At 41.7% G+C, this 17821-nt stretch overlaps 1 protein-coding gene across 2 annotated transcripts in view; it reads left to right on the top strand.

Moving 5' to 3' along the window:
* Positions 1-2355: 2355 nt before the first annotated feature.
* Positions 2356-17821, top strand: part of ENDOV (endonuclease V) — a 71050-nt gene continuing 55584 nt past the window's right edge. For both annotated transcript variants that reach the window (XM_036756910.1, XM_036756909.1), the window contains exons 1-2: positions 2356-2589; positions 4337-4508. In XM_036756910.1, coding sequence (XP_036612805.1) covers positions 2534-2589; positions 4337-4508 — 228 coding nt within the window. In that variant the 5' untranslated portion in view covers positions 2356-2533. The remainder of the gene's footprint in view (positions 2590-4336; positions 4509-17821) is intronic.

The raw sequence follows: 17821 nt of genomic DNA, 5'->3' as shown, positions 1-17821 counted from the left end.
CAATTTTTAAAAAATTTGGTTTGTGTGTGGGGAGGTCAGAGTCAGTAGGTATGGGAAGGTTGTCCAATATACCTCTGGGGCCAACGATTCAACAGTTTGAAACCACCACAAGTATCTGCCTGCCATATGTATAGAATCTTCAAATTAAAGATTCTCAGGAATCTTAGAAGTCTTAATAGCTGACAATTATATAGGACTTTAAGGGTTGTAAAACACTTTACACCTGATTTTCACAACAACCAGTCATTGTGGTTATTCTCATTTTGCAGATAGGGAAACTGAGGCTCAGAGGTCAAGCAACACACAGTCATGCAACTAGTATCAGACAAGATTTAGTCGTAGGTATTTCCTAATTTCATCTAGTCCAATTTAAACACAAGTAAGAACTTCTATAACATCTCTAACAATGAACTATGGATACTCTCTGCCTAAAGAGCTTCACTGATGGAAGCTCATTATCCATGGCTCTGTCTACTGCCAACCCCAACAAGGTGTTGAATTCCACTTCTGGACAGCTATATTCATTGCTTCTAATTCTACCCTCCGGTAAGGCAGATAGCCCATCACCTAATACTGACTCAGTAGGCTAATGATTGTTGAGAGACTGATCCCCTATAGCATAGTTCCTAGTCCCCCCATTCTGGTCTGCTTCCTCTGGAAGCTCTTATTCACATATTTGAGTGCCTAAATACCTGACACAGCACTGGATAGAACTGAAAATAGGCCCTGTCCCCCAAGAGCTTCCATTTTTACAGGTGATGGTGCATGTAATTATAGATTATAGAAAATACACACAAAATAAATAATATTGGAATGGAGTGGTGGAAGTAGAAGCATCAGAAAAGGCCTCTTTTGTATTTTAGAGGCCCTTTTGCTTCTTTCCCTCTGTAATGAGGCCAATAAGGAGGAATCTGGTTAGTGATTGGGCTTGTGGTGTCCCCTGCAAACCCATTAGGACCATAGTATCTAGAGCTGAAAATGATCTTAGAGGCCATCTAGTTCAGGTGTTCCAAACTTGAGGACCTCCTGGATAGATTTTGTGGTGTCCAGTGAACTTTGACAGGAAACTAATTACACCTTTATTTTTACTAACTTCTAATTGAAATCTATCATTTCCTTCCATTATGAATATAGGCAACAGACCACAGTGATGCAAAAAAAGCTTAACACTCCTTGATGTAATCTAACCCTCTCATTTTATAGATGAGAAAATTAAGCTGCTAGAAGGGTAAATAATTTGTCGAAGATCAGACAGTAAGCAGGTCCATCAACTCCAGGAAGAAGGCTCCTTCCATCGGACCATGAAGGAGAGATGGAGGCTGAGCACTTCGAAGCTCTGCCTCATTTATGTGCAACTCACAGGCAGGTCAAGACATCACCCTTATGATGTCATTGGTCCTCTTCTTGAACAGACCAATAACAAGAATCAGAAAACTAAATAGTATTTATTAAGTGCCTACTATGTGCAGGGCGCTACGTTAGGTGCTGCCTTTTCAGAGTCCCCATCATCTTAATGTCTTTCTTGTGATTATTTCACAATGTATCCCGTATATAACCTGATACATAGTTTCCATGTTGCTTTTCTACCCACACCCTCCTCCCTGTTTGAGTTTCCTTGATAGCAGGGGCTTATCTTTTGTTTTCCTTTGTATCCCCATACCTTAGCACACTGCCTGGCACGTAGAAGGTGCTTAATAAATGCTTATTGACTGACAAGTAAAAAGAATGAAACCACTCTTACTTGAAAGGAGCTTACGCTGTAATGGGGAAGACAAGAAACGCTTACATAAAAATACACGCAGCAGTAGCGTTATACGGGTGGGACGACTCTGGGAGCGCGGAGGAGGGTTACCGGGGAAAAAAAATCTGGTGATGTTAAAAAAAAATTCATAAACTTTTATTTAAAAAAAAAACTACCCCAAACCCATACAACGTAAATATAAAATTAATCGATACCAATATATACCGACTGGTTAGCTACACGGTAGAACGGATGGAAGACAGAAAGGAGAGAGATGGAAACATAAAGGGAGAGAAGGGGAAGGAGAGGGAGGGATGGGGGAGGAAGGAGGGAGAGCTGGGGATATAAATACAAAAGCAAAGCCAGTCTCGGCTTACAAAAAGATGGACGGGAACAAGACAAAGAAAAAAAAAAAGGAGAAACGGGCACCTGGAAGCAATATTCGCTTTCGAAAGTTCCAGGGAGGGGCCGACTGCCACAAAAGACAGAAGGGCGGAAGTAGAGGGGCGGGGCCGGCCCAGCCCAGGGACTCCGGGAGGCGCCGCCGTGACCACCCCCGCCGCTCTCCCCCGCCCCGCTTCGAGTTCCGCACGCCACGTGACGAGACGGGCCCGCGAGGTTAACGGGGTGGGACTGGCCGGGGAGCTGACAGCCTGCACTCGCGGGTGCGAGCCCGTCTGCGCAAGGAGCCCTGGGACACGGGGCTTTCCTTCCGGGGAAAGACACCTGGGGCGCACCGTGCCCAGCTGCCCCTGAAAGAGACGTCTCCGAAAGGGACGGGGAAGTCGGACCATGGCCCACGAGGCCCCTGGGCCGCCGCTGCAGGAGACTCTGTCCTGCTGGGAACGGTAACGATCCTGATAGGGAAGGGCGGAATCACCTCCCCGACAAACGCTTCCCATCTCTCGGATTCCATTGAAACCCAGCCAGACTAGCCAGCCTAGGCCGACTCCTCAGGCGTCCCTTCTCCTCCCTCTGCCGCATCGCCTCTGCGCGCATGCGCTGGCTCTGGCCGCCTCGGCTGCGGAGGCGCGGGCTGGGCCCCAGGGGGCGTGTCCTCGAGTCCCGGTCCATGCTGGAGTCTCTGAGCCTCTTTACCCTCCTGTATTTGGAGCAGGACTTAGCAGAGAAGGGAAGGGGGTTCCGACATCCAGCGTGGCCGAATTTGCCCCTAATAATAATAACGATAATAGTAATAGTACGTATGGTGCTTATGCAAACATCTCATTTTATTACGACCCTGGGAAGAAGGTACTATCATTAGCCCCATTTTTGCAGGTGAGGAAACAGGCCAAGAGAAGGAAAGTGCCTTGTCCACGTGGCCAGCTTAAGAGTCTGAGGCTGAATTTCTGGAGCTCAGGTCTTCCTGACTCCGGGTCCAGTTTCTCTATCCCCTGTATCAACCCACGTTCCCCAAAGAGCAGGCCCCTTGTAGGCCCCTCCCCCAACTCAGGAAATAAGGGGTGTGATATGTCGGGCCTGAAGATGCCCTGCAATAGACTGGGACAGTTAAGGTTCTTAGATGCCTAGAGCCGGAAGGAAACTAACGCATACACGAGTGCGTCTGTACACGTACACAGTTTAATAAAGAGCCACATACACTACGTAAGATTTACAAATGAACACGTACATATATAGACACATGTATGTGTATAGACACACAATACTTATATATGGAGAGGCCACGCAGCATCCTTGTGACTCTGCCTCCGTCAGTCAATAAATCTTTATTAAGCACCTACTGTGTGTCAGCCCCCGTGCTAAGGGCTGTGAATCCAAAAAAAGGACAAAAGTCAGCCCCTGCCCTCAAGGAGCTCTAATCTAATGAGGGAGCTGATCAGTCATGTCTGACTCCACATCACCCCGTGGACCATACCGTCTGTCCGTGGGGTTTTCTGTCTACAGATGCTGGAATGGTTTGCCATTTCCTTCTTAAGTGACTTGCTCAGTCAAGTGCTGGAGGCTGCCTTTGAACTCGGGTTTTCCAGACTCCAGGCCCAGGGATTTATCCCCTAAGCCAGCTAGCTGCCTCCTAAGCAAACACAAGGAATTTGTCCAAGGTCACTCAGCTATGAGGGTCTTCCTGACTCCATGTTCAGCGATGCATGTCTGTATTAGCAGAGGGAGTTTTTTCACCTGGGAGTTCCTAGCACCGGTAAAATCTTAGGTCCAGTCCTTATCCTTGTGCAGTAAAGGGTAGATGTATGAATAAAGCATTTATTAAGTAGTTTCTGTGTACCAGGTGCTGTACTAAACTCTGAGGATACAAAGACAACCTAGCAAAATAGTACCTACCCTCAAGCTTATATTCTAATGGGGGAATATAGGGGTGCTGAACAGGGGAGGGGTGGTGGTAGGTGAAAGAGGTGGAGTTAGCATTCAAGCAGGAGGAAGAATTATCAAAGGAATGCATCTAAGACTCTTCTTAAAAGTTTCATTCCTAGTCCTGGACACAAGTTAGGGACTGTTAGGCTGAAAGCAGGGATCCTTAGATGAATGAACATGGATGGGAGATTTTTCTATCCTTATTGTACGAGACTGAGGAATATGGCCTGTGGATCTAGTTTGATTGCTTCTCTTCTTTAAACCCCACAGGGAGCAAGCACACCTGAAGGCCAGTGTCATTGACTGGGATACAGAAGCTTGGCAGAGGGATTCAGATTTTGCTGGTCTGCTTCGGGTCGGGGGTGTTGATATATCCTTCATTAAAGGGGATGATGTCAGAGCCTGTGCCTCTCTAGTGGTGCTCAGCTACCCTGAGCTGAAGGTAACATCCAGTTGGAGCAATACTGTTAAATCCCCAGTCTGAATTAGGATGTGACAGGGGCACAAGGAAGAAAGGCCAGGGCAGCAGCAAAGAGAGTCTAACCGTTCTTTTTTTTTTTGTTTAAATTGAACCTTCCTGTTTCAAGATAGGAGGCATTGAAAGACAGTGAGCATGTGATCAACTGTATATGTTTATATTAATGGACAGGATGTACTTGTCAGGTAAAGCTATATAGCCTTGAGTGAGGCTGCTTAAGATAGGTAACTCAGAGTTGTTTTAATTTGCATTTTCTAATCAGTAGTGATTTAGAGCATTTTTCATATGACTATAAAGAGCTTTGATTACTTCATATGAAAACTACCTGTTCATATCCTTTGACCATCTATCAATTGAGGAATGGCTCTTATTTCTATAAATTTGACTCAGTTCTGTGTGTATGTATATTTGAGAAATAGGGTCTTTATCAGAGAAACTTACTGTACATTTTTTTTTACAGTTATGACTATGTATTTCCCTTCATCCTGTTTTTCCCCTCTTTATCCTACTCTCTCTCTCCTTTCACCCTGTCCACTGTCAAAAGTGTTTTGCTTCTGACTTTTACCTTCCCTAATTCTCAATCTGTCCTCTTTTTTCTCGCCTGCTGTCCCCCAACTCCACCCCTCCCAGTCCCTGGCTCCTTCTCTTATTCCCTTCCCCTCCTACTTTCCTTGTAGGGCAGACCTGCACAACCTGGCAGTAGGTAAGGGCCAAAATTAAAATAAGCTAAACTTTTTTGGGCCGAAGCTAGGTTTTTAGTGTCTCACTTTCCAAGTAAAGGTGTAATTAATGATCAAAATATTTTGCAAATAAGCCTTATTTAAAAAAAAAGGGAAATTTCAATTAATATCAATTAATTACACTTATTTAAGATTTTTATTTATCATGAAATCACATTAATGTTAAAAAATTACTTTGCTAGCAGTAGAAGTTTTAATACATTTTTCAGGTTTTCTTACTGTTTACATTTAGTTTATGCGACATATTACACTTCTTGTCAGCAATCAATTTATCATCAGCTACTCCTCATTGCATGTTCATATGAGACAAATTTATATTTTTAAAAACACTTTTTTTTAATGGTACATAATCCAGAAACTGCAATCAGCAAATGCTTCTTTATGAAGTCACCTTCAGTAAAAGACTTCCTAGCAGCAGCAATTTCTCTAGAAATCTGAAGACTAACCTTAGTAGCAGCCTCATTTTTTGAGTTTACTTTCTTGAAAAACCATCGTTCCCCACTGAAATTTTTCAGCAATTTGGACGCTTTAATTTGTTTTTCGTTGGCGTCCAATTTGCTTAAGTCAGAATGTTTTGATTCAAAATGGTAACAAAGATTGTATTCCTTCAGAAAGGCTATTACGTCTCAGTAAACAAGGCTCAATATTTCGTCTCTCGTGTAAGTAGACAAGTATCTATTTGTCCACTCTGGATTAAACACTCTGTGTTCTGATTTGGTCTTCCATTTCTTTTTAGCACCCATTTTACAAAATTATCCCCAAAACTTTAATATTAGAATCAAAATATCTCCACAGCAACTGCTCACATACAAAGAAATACTGAACTGAGTGTCTGACCTTGGAGAGAACACCAGATGCTCATGTACCTTGGGTGCAGTTGTGCAGCGAGGGAGGGGAAGAAGCCCTTGAGTTGCTTCTGCTCATCATCAGCTGTGTTGGCACGTGGCTGCACTCACTCTGTCCATGTTCCAGTAACAACCGACAACACAGTGAAAAGATACAACTCTTGTTCCTCTCAGACTAGACACAGACTGATGATAGTTGGTTGCTGCAGGTCCTGTGACAAATAGTGGAGACATTGCACAGTGGCAACCCACCTGCCAAGTAACATGACAGATAGCCGCAATAGTGACTAATGGAAGGTGGACTAACTGGGACACCAACAAATCACTCGTTACATCTTTACTTTCTTTTACGTTCTCTACATTTTTCGAGAGCCATCCGAAATCCTGTGGCAGGCTATGAGTGGCCCACAGTCTGTATGCTGTACAGGCCTGCTGTAGGGTAAGATAGATTTCCATACCCAACTGAGTGTGGGTGTTATTCTTTCTTTGAGCCAATTCCAATGAGAGTAAGGTTCAGGCACTTTCCCCCCACCTCTCCTGTCTTCCCCTCCACTGTAAAAGCTGTTTTATGTCAGATAATTTGCCTTATTCTACCTCTATTTTCCCTTTCTCCCACTGCATTCCTCCTTCTCACCCCTTAATTTTATTTTTTTTAGATAATTATCCCATCATATTCAACTCACACCTGTTCCATCTGTCTATGTATACTGCTAATTGCCATAATAATGAGAAAGTTTTTAGGAGTTACAGATATCATTGCCCCATGTAGGAATATAAATAACTTAACCTTATTGAATCCCTTATGATTTCTCTTTCCTGTTTACCTTTTTATGCTTCTCTTGAGTCTTGTTTTTGAAAGTCACATTTTCTGTTCATCTCTGGTCTTTTCATCAGGAATGCCTGAAAGTCCTCTATTTCATTGAATATCAATTTTCCCCCTGAAGGATTATATTCAGTTTTGCTGGGTAGGTGATTCTTAGTTATAATCCTAGCTCTTTTGCCCTCTGGAACATCATATTCCAAGCCCTCTGATCTTTTAATGTAGAAAAATACTAAATCTTTTCCTGATTGTGGCTTCACTATATTTGAATTTCTTCTTTTTTTGGCTGCTTGCCATATTTTTTCTTTGACTTGGGAGTTCTGGAGTTTGATTATAATATTCATGGCAGTTTTCATTTTGGGATCTCTTTCAGGAGGTGATTGGTGGATTCTTTCAATTACTTATTTTACCCTCTGGCTCTAGAATATCAGGAGTTTTCCTTGATAATTTCTTGAAAGATAATGTCTGGCTTCTTATTTTGATCATGGCTTTCAGGTAGTCCAATAATTCTTATATTATCTCTCCTGTATCTGTTTTCCAGGTCAGTTATTTTTTCCAATGAAATATTTCACATTTTCTTCCATTTTTTCATTCTTTTGGTTTTGTTTTATTGTTTCTTATCTCCTCTTCCTCAGTTCTAATTTTTAAGGAATTATTTTCTTCATTGAGTGTTTGTATTTCTTTTCCCATTTAGCCAATTCTGCTTTTCAAGGCATTCTTCTCTTCATTAGATTTTTGTGCTTCTTTAACCATTTGGCCTATTCTGTTTTTTAAAGTGTTATTTTCTACAGAATTTTTTTTGTGCCTCCTTTTATCAAGCTGTTGACTCTTCTTTCATGATTTTCTTGCATCACTCATTTGTCTTCCCAATTTTTCCTCTGCCTCTCTTACTTGATTTTTAAAATCCTTTTTGAGCTTTTCCATGGCCTAAGACCAATTCATATTATTTTTTTTTAGAGGGGGAAGGCAAGGCAATTGGGGTTAAATGATTTGCCCAAGGTCACACAGCTAGTAAGTGTCGAGTGTCTGAGGCCAGATTTGAACTCAGGTCCTCCTGACTCCTGGGCCGGTTCTATATAGGCGTCACCTAGCTGCCCCAATTCATGTTTTTTTCTGAGGGCTTGGATGTAGCAATTTTGACTTTGTCGTCTTCTTCTGAGTTTGTGTTTTGATCTTCCCTGCCACCATAGTAACTTTCTATAGTCAGGCTCTTTTTCTGCTGTTTATTCATTTTTCCAGCCTATTTCTTGACTTTTAACTATGCTAAAGTGGGGCCCTACTTTCAGAGTGGAGGGGGCACTGCCCCAAGTTTCAGGCTTTTTGTGCAGGTTTTTTGTGCAGCTGTTTTCAGAGATAATTCTGGGGACCAGTAAGTTTCAGTTCTTCCAAGGTGGGATGATCTAGGGAGAGGTGTGTTTACTACTCTTCTGGCCTGTGGTCTGGCCTGTGAGTGACCACAGACGCTCTTTTCCACCCTGGTACTGTTATGAGGGTCCCAGGTTCACTGTGGCCACAAGTTCTGGTGTACTAGTGCTCCGGCTTGCCCTGGGACTGCCACCATGGACTGGGACCTAGATCCAAGTATGGGCAATGCCAGCAAAGGGACCCTTGTAATCTCCTTCTGTGCAGTTGTTTGGTGCCCTTACCTTCTGTAGGCTGAGAGGTCTGGAAACTGCCACTGCTGATACTAATGCAGTTGCCCCCAAGGCCTGCTGATGATTTGCTGGGGTGGGGCCTGTGCTGGACTGTGCTCTATTTGCACCCAGGTGCAACAGACCTTTCCTGCCAACCTTTTAAATTATCTTGGGCTGGAAAATTGTTTCAGTCAGTCCTTTTGTGGGTTTTGCTGCTCTAGAATTTGTTTTGAGGAATTATTTAGAGTTGTTTGGGGGTGTTTTGGGGAGAACTCAAGTGAGTCCCTGTCTTTTCTCTGCCACCTTGGTTCCCATTCAGCATCATTCAGAAGTCCTCCTGGCTTTCTCTGAATCCATCACTATAATAATTTCATATTACACAGTAACATTCCATTATATTCCTGTAGTATAATTTGTTTGGCCATTCACCAGTTGATGTATTTAATTCCTTACTACAACAAAAAGTTGTACAAAAAATATTTATGGGTCCTTTCAGTCTCTCTTTGACTTCTTTAGAGAATAAGCTTAGCAATGGTATTAATGGGCCAAAGTTCGGGATACAGTTCCAAATTAATTTTGAGATTAATTGGACCACTTTACACCTATATTTACAGTTCGTTTAGTGTGCCCGTCTTCCCATAGCTTTCTCTCTAACAACTATCATTTTTCTTTTTTGTCATCTTTGCCAATCTGATAGGCTTGAGAGGAGCTACAGAGTCGGTCTAATTTGTGCATCTCATATTAGTGATTAGTAACGTTTTTTTCATGTGGTTAGTAGCTTGCCTTTGTTTGAGAACTGCTTGTTCATTTCTGTTGATCTATTGGTCAGTGACTGTTGTTCTTATATATTTGTATTGGTTTCCTATATGTCTTCAATATCAGAGCTTTATCAAAGGAATTTATTGCAAATATTTTTTCCAGTTTATTCTTTGCCTTTGAATTACATTGATTTTATTTTTGCAGAAACTTTAAAAATTTTATGTAAACAGGATCATCCGTGTTATTTCCTGTGATCTCGTCTTTACCTTGTTGAGTTAAGAACTCTTTCCCTATCTATGTTGTAAAAGGCCTTGGTCCTCTAATTTATAATATAACTTTTTATATCTCAATTATGTATCAATTTGGTGCTTATTGTGGTGTATAGTGTATGGAAATGTTGGTCTGAATCTGATTTCTACCAGCATTCTTTCCAGCTTACCTTGGTAATTGGAATTCATGGGGTTTATCAAACACTATGCTATTATGTTTGTTAGCTTCTAGATCTAGTTATATATCCAATTTGTTCCACTGATCACCAATGCAGAGTATAGAGAGAGAATAGAAGAGGGTGAAGGACAGAACTTTGGGGAACACTCACAGGGGGTAGAAGTTGATGAACCAGTGAAGGAGACTGAGAAGTAGTCACACCTGGAGAAGAACCAGTAGAAAAGTGTCATAGGAGCGAAAAGAAGAAAGTATTGAAAAAGAGAGGATTGCCAACAGCATCAAATGTTGTACAAGAGAATGAAGACTGAGAAAAAGGCTCATGATTTTGACAATTGAGAGGCTGTTGGTGAATTTGGAGAGAATACTTTAAGTGGAGTGATGGAGTTGGAAGCCATTTTTCAAGGGGTTCAGGAAGGAGGGTAGCAAGGAAGCACATGTGTAGATAACTCCAGAAATATAGCAGTGAAAGGGAAGAGAATGGCAGGGCAAAGGAAGGGTATTTTTTAGAGTAACAAAGACTCGGATGTATTTGTAGGCAGTGAAAAAAATGCCAGCAGAGGAAATTAACCATAGGAAATAGACAACAAGAGCATGATCTATTGTCCAAGTTCCTGGAGGGCATGTATCAAGAACATAGGTGAAGGGGAGAGCCATTATTTCCTCTGAGACTACTGGAGTCAAGGAAGAAAAGGTGAAGGAATTAACAAAGGTCTTGACCTATGTAGGGTGGGAGAGAAGAGAATTATAATGTTTGACCTCAGGCTTCTCAGTAAATTACCAAATGGGAACTTCTCCAAGGGGTGGAAGTTGGGTGTTTGAGGGGAGACGGGACTTTGAACTCACTCTGATAAGGAATCAGAACTCTCATTTTTATTTGTTTTTGTAGGATAAATGGGTTTGAGATTGTACTTTAAGGTTGTTTCAATTGGTTATTTTACTATTTGTATTTTTTTGGGTGTGAATTGACTTGATGTCCTAATGCCTGTGTCCATGTAATTCAATTCAACACACCTTGACCAAATATCTACTTAGAAAATGCATATAATTCTTGCCCTCAAAATTTTGTATCCCAGAATCAAAAAGTTAGAGACTTGTCTGAAGTCCAACTTAGATATGAAAAAGGAGTCATTCTCTTAACATCCTCCAACAGGTATATAATGGTTTAGGGGGAGACTTCAAGTCACTATTTGAAGATCTCCACTGGGGGGAAACCTAATACCTTTCAAGACAATCTATTCCACTTTTGGATATCTCTAATTGTTAGGAAGGTTTTCTTTATATAAAGCCTAAAACTTTCTGTCTGTAACTTTTGCTTACTTTATATTTCACTGAAAAAATTAGGCCATTTTTCAAAAGCTCCCCTTTCCCCCTTCCTGTTCATCTCACATCACTGAGACATTTCTTCCACTATCCCCTCCTTCCTTTCATCAGATGAAAGGTAGCCCTTCTCCTTGCCAAGGCTAATCCCTCTATCTCTACTCTGGATCCTATCCCCTTCTGTCTTCTCCAGTAGATTGCCCCCACTATCATTCTGTTCTCATGTATCCTAAATCCCTATCTACTGACAGCTTACTTACAGCTTACAGATTTACCCATGTCTCTCCTATCCTTAAACTCTCTTAATCCTACTGTTCCATACTATCATCTTACATTTTTCCTCTCCTTCTCAGCTAAATTCCTTGAGAAAGCCCTACCTGGTGTTACCACTTCATCTACTCTCACTCTGTTCTAAACTCTCTACAGTCTGGCTTCCTACCTCATGTTTCAGATGAAACTACACTCTTCACAATTATTAGTGATCACCAATGATCTAGCAGCCAATTTTAAGTGCTAGTCTTGTTCTAGGCTCTGGCAATTCAAGTACAAATAATGGTGGGTGGAGCCCAGATGGCAGAGTAAAAGCAGGGACTTGCTTGAGTTCTCCCCGCAAACACCTTTAAAAATGACTCTAAATTAATTCTAGAGCAGCAGAATCCACAAAATGATAGAGTGAAACAAATTTCCAGTCCAAGACAACCTGGAAGGTTGACAGGAAAGGTCTGTTGAACCAGTTTGAGAGAAGAGCTTAGTTCAGCGTGGGCCATGCTAGCATAGATGGGGCCAGGGAGACCTTAGGGGGCTGAATCACTGGGAGCTGTGGCAGTTTCCAGACTTCTGAACCCCAAAACGCCAAAGACAACTCAGAAAGTCAGTAGGAAAAGTCTGTCAGACATGTGTGAGAAAGGATCATGGTCTGGTCCCAGCCCCAGCGCAGGAGTGGTGGTGGCAAGCAGCAGCAGTGGCTGCTTCTAGAGCTCTTAGCCCATAGACAGTGGGGGGGGGGCATTAAGTGGCTGATCAGAGGGGGATTGCAGGGATCTCTTTGCTGGTGCTGAGGCAAGATTCTCTTGCTTTGCCTTGCTTGGATCTGGGTCGCAGTCCTGGTTAGTGGTTCTGAGGTGAGGAGGAGCGCTGGTGTGGCAGAGCTCGTGGTGGTGGTGGAGATGGAATCCTCCTCACAGTTCCAGGGCAGAAAAGAGTGCTTGTGGTCATTCACAGACCAGAGCACAGACCAGGAAAGAAGTAAACACCTCTCTTTTGATCATACCATATTGGAAAAATTGAAAATTTACAGGTCCCCAGAAGTATCTCTGACAACAGCTGGGCAAAACCCCTGCAGTTTGGGACAGTACACCCCCCCTACACTGGAAGCAGAGTCCTACCTTGACAAAGAGCTAAAAAGTCCAGTAATTGGTTGGGGAAATGAGCAAACAGTGGGAAAAGCTCAGACTATAGAATCTTATTTTGGTGACAAAGAAGATCAAAACATACAACCAGAAGAAGACAGCAAAGTCAAAGGTCTTACATCCAAAACCTGCAAGAAAAATATGAATTGGCAGCAGGCCATGGAAGAGCTCAAAAAGGATTTGGAAATCAAGTAAGAGAAGTAGAAGCAAAATTAGGAAGAGAAATGAGAGTGATGCAAGAAAATCATGAAAAATGAGTCAACAGCTTGCTAAAGGAGACCCCAAAAATAGACACCTTAAAGAAAATAACACCTTAAAAAACAGACTAACCCAAATGGCGAAAGAGGTCCAAAAAACCAATGAGGAGAAGAATGCCTTGAAAAGCAGAATTGGCCAAGTGGAAAAGGAGGTCCAAAAGCTCACTGAAGAAAATAATTCCTTAAAAATTAGAATGGAGTAAATGGAAGCTAATGACTTTATGAGAAATCCAGTACAAAGAATGAAAGCCTACTTAATCACAAAGATCTTACTTTCTAATGGGGAGGCAATTATATGGAATAAATACAAACATATACATAGCTGAATACAAGGTAGCTTGGGAGAGAGAGCACTGGCAATTATAGGGAGCAGAGAGGGACTCTGAGGTGGAGGCAAGGAGGGAGTACATTCTAGGCCCTTGGGAGAACTAGAGGAAAAGCATAGAGATATGGGTGAGAAATAGAGGCCAATTTGATTAGATTAGGACATGGGAGAGATGAAGTAATGTCTGATGAGGCTGGAAAGATAAATTTGGGCCAGGTTGTATAAGGTTTTAAATGTTAAAAAGGCATTTATATTTTATCCTAAAGCAGGGATTCTTAACATGGGGTACATGAACTTAACAAAAATTTTTGGTAACTGTATTTTGATAGAACTAGTTTCATTTGTAATCATGTATATTTTATTTTAATGTATTTAAAAACATTCTGAGAAGGGCTTCATAAGCTTCACCAGACTATCAAAAAGGGTCTTTTAGGCAAAAAAGTTTCAGAACGCTTATCCTACAATTCCAAAGGACCCATGATGAAAAGCGCTCTCCACTTCAGAGAGAGCTGATGAACTCTTGAGTCCAAATTGAAACATATTCTTTTCATTTTTTTCTTGCTTTTTTTTAACAACATGGCTAATATGGAAATATGTTTTGCATGACTTCACATGTATAATTGATATCATGTTGCTTGCTTTCTCAATGGGTAGGGGAAAGCATGGAGGGAGAGAGAGAATTTGGAACTTAAACTTTAAAAAAAATGAATGTTAAATAAAAAAGAAAAGGGAGAAAAAAAGAATGCCTGTTATAGAGTCATAGGAAGCCACTTGAGTTGATTGAGTAGGGGGTGACATGATAGTATCTGTGCTTAAGTAAAATTACCTTGGCCTAAGAGAGTATAAGGTGGACTAGGGTGTCTAGAGACTTGAGGCAGCTAGACCAATTAGGAGACTGTTGCAATAATCTAGGTGAGAGGTCATGAGGGCTGCACCAAGGTAGCAGCTATGTAGAGGGAAGGGATTGAATGGGATAAATGTAGAAGTAGAAGTGGCAAGATGTAGAAATTGATTGGACATATGGTGTGAGGGAGAGTGGAGAATCAAGAATAATGCCAAAATTATTAGTGTCAGAGACTGGAAGGATGGTAGTGCCTTCAACTGAACTAGGAAAGTTTGGAAGAGGGGAAGGTTTGTGGGGGGGAAGATAATGAGTTCAGTTTTAAGTTTCTTAATGTTAAGTTTCTGGTATCTCTATTTTGAAATGTCCACTAGATGATGTGGGACTGAAACTAAGGGGAGAGACTGAGGCTGGATATGTAGATCTATGAATTAGTTGTATAGAGATGATAGGTAAACCCATGGAAGCTCACCAGATTGCCAAAAGAGTATAGAAGGAGACAGAAAGAGAGCCTAGAACAGAATCTGGGGAACAGCTATAGCTAGGGTGCATGATATGGATGAGGAATGAGCAGAGGGGACTGAGAAGGAGCAGTTAGATAGGAGAGTGCGGTGTCAGATGCTATGGAGAAGTCAAAAAGGATGAAGATTAAGCAAAAAAAGTCATCAGATTTGGCAATTAAGAGATCATTGGTAACTTTAAAGAGAGCAGTTTCAGTTGAGTGATGAGGTTAGAAGCCAGATTGCGAAGGGTTAAGTGAGAGATGGAGACAGAGAGAGAGAAAGAGAGAGAGAGAGAGAGAGAGAGAGAGAGAGAGAGAGAGAGAGAGAGAGAGAGGAAGAAGAAGAAGAAGAAATGGAGGCAATAAGTCACACTAATAAAGACAGACGTAAACAACTGGAGAAATACTAATTGCTCATGAGTAGACTGAGCCAACATAATAAACATGACAATTCTATTAAATCAGTTTAGTGCCAAAATTAGAAAAAATAACAACAAAATTCATCTAGAACAACTAAAGGTCAAGAATACCAAGGGAATCAATGAAAAATATAAGGAAGGTGTCCTAGAGTACCAGATTTCAAACTATATTACAAAGTGGTAATAATCAAAACAGTCTTGTACTAGCTAAGAAATATAATGGTGGATCAGTGGAATAAAGTACACAGTGCATTGTAGTAAATGACTATAGTGATCTAGTATTTGAAAAACCTGAAGATGTGAGCTTTTGGGGACAAGAACTCATTATTTGACAAAAATTTCTGTGAAAACTGGAAAGCAGTTTGCAGAAATTAGGCATAGACCAACATCTCACACTGTATACCAAGATAAGCTCAAAATGTGTGCATGGTTTAGGGCAGCATGAAAAATTTTACTTGTCAGATCTACAGATAATGGAAAAGTAGAGTTTATGACCAATCAAGAGAGGGGACCATGGGAAGTATAGTGGATAATTCTGATGACAGGAAATTGAAAAGTTTTTGCACATATAAAACCAGGGCAGCCAAAATTAGAAGGAAACTGGAAAAGAATGTGATAAAATGTGATATCTGATAAAAGCCTCATTTCTCAAGTGTATAGGAACTGAGCCAAATATATAAGAATAAGAGCCATTCCCCAAATGATAAATGGTCAAAGGAAATGAATAGGCAGTTTTCAGAAGTCAAAGCTACCTGTAATCATATAAAAAATGCTCTAAATCATTGTTGATTAGAGAAACGCAAATTAAAACAACTCTGAGGCACCACCTCATACCCATAAGATTGCTTAACATGACAGAAAAGAAAAATGACAAATCCTGGAGGGGATGTAGAAAAATTGGTACCCTAATGCACTGTTGGTGGAATTGTGAACTGGCCCAACTATGCCACCCCCCCCCCCCCGGCTCAGTAAACTCCAATAGTTCCCTATTAACTCCAGCATCACATACAAAATGCTCTGTTTGGCATTCAAAGCTCTTCATAACCTAGCCCCCTCCTACCTTTTACTCTTCTCACCTCTTACTCCCCACCATGTACTCTTCAATCCAGTGACACTGGCCTCCTGGCTGTTCCATGAGCAAGACCATCCATCTCTTAGCTCCATGCATTTTCCCTGTTTGTCCCCCATGCCTGGAATGCTCTTCCTTATCATCGCTACTTACTGCCTTCCCTGGCTTCCTTTAAGTGCCAACAAAAATCCCTTTTCAAAAATCGACAGGAAGCTTTCCCCAACCCCTCTTAATTCTAGCATGTTCCCTCTCTTAACTTGCTTCCTATCTAGCATATATAGCCTTTTTGTCCATATTTGTTTGCTTCTTGTATCCCCCATTAGAGGACAGAGACTGTCTTTGCCTCTTTTTGAGTCTAGCGCTTAGCACAGTGCCTGGAACACAGTAGTTGTTTAGATGTTTATTGCCTGACTGGTAGTTGTGGGCCACTTCTCTGGCATTTAAAGCTCTTTATAGTGCAGCCCCTCCCTGCGTTTCTAGTCTCATACTTGATTCCTCTGCATGTACTCTACAATCTCAATATACTTGTCTTACCTGCCTTTCCTTTCCCATGACATTCTATCTCCTGTCTCTGTACCTTGGCCCTGGAGCATTCTCACTCTCACCTCAGCCTCTTAGTTTCCCTGACTTCCTTAAAGCCTCTGGTCAAGTCCTGCCTTCTTCACCTGCTAGTGCCTTTCCCTCTAACAGTACCTTTCATCTAGTCTGCATCTTGTATGGACTGCATCATTTACGTGACTCTTCCATTAGAAAGTGAGCTTCTGCAGAGCAGAGACTTTTTACCTTTCTTTGCACCCCTAGTGCTTAGTACAACGACTAGCATATAGTAACTGCTTATATATATATAGTTGACTGCCTCCATGGTCTATCCTTTGGGACCAAGCTGCATAAGAGTTACAACGTGATAGGCCTCTGGGAATTTGAAGACTGCTTACGTGTTGCCCTTGAGTTTTCTCTTTTTGCGACTGAACATCCCTATTTCCTTCACCTGATTGTCAGTATGGTCCCAAGGACTCTCATCATCTTGGCTTACGTCTTCTGGATATATTCTGATTTGTCATTGTGCTCTCCAGGCAGCCCTGAAATTTTTCTGGGTTGTACGGCAAGAGGAGGTTATCTCCGGGGAGTTCAAGGATACCTCCATTGTCCATCTCTATAAACTTGAAGGAAATAGATTGTCTTGTGATAATCACAGGCGGGGCAGGGGAGAGGGGGTGTGCCTCTCAGTCATTGCTGGCAAGATTCTTGTCAGAATCCTCCTTAATAGTCTGATCCTTCACCTAGCAGATGGTCATCTACCTGAGAGCCATTGTGCCTTGAGTAAAGATTGAGAAAAGGTTGATACAGTGTTTGCTGCCCAACAACTCCAGGAGAAATGCCAGGAGCAGAAAAGAGGTCTGTACACAATGTTGATCTCACCAAGGCCTTTGGTGAGTCTTGACAGCTTATGGAAAATTGTGTCAGAATTTGGTTGCCAGGAGAGGTTCATCAATATTATATTTCAACTTCATGATGGCATGCTTGCCCAGGGTTCTGGATAATGGGCAATGCTGTTGTGCTTTTCCAGTCACCAGTGGAGTGAAACAAGGCTGTGTGCTTGCTCCCATGCTTTTTAGCATGGTGTTTTCAGCTGTGTTGTCAAATGCCTTCAGTGAGAATGAACATGGCATTAAGGTCAGCTGTGGCACTGATGGTAAATTATTCAACTTGAAAAGGCTACAAGCCAAGACTAAAGTGGAGGGAGGGTTGGTGCATGATTTTTTGTTTGCAGATGATTGTGCACTCCAAGCAGCCTCTGAAGCTGAGATGCAACAAAGTGTGGATGATTTCTCTGGTGCTTGTGCTAATTTTGGCGTATTAACACCAAGAAAACAGGTTCTCCACCATACCATC

The sequence above is a fragment of the Trichosurus vulpecula genome, chromosome 4 (genome assembly GCF_011100635.1).
Source record: "Trichosurus vulpecula isolate mTriVul1 chromosome 4, mTriVul1.pri, whole genome shotgun sequence".
Classification (NCBI taxonomy): domain Eukaryota; kingdom Metazoa; phylum Chordata; class Mammalia; order Diprotodontia; family Phalangeridae; genus Trichosurus; species Trichosurus vulpecula.
The sequence above is the reverse complement of the archived record's forward strand: the minus strand, read 5'-3'. Positions and strand labels throughout refer to the sequence as shown.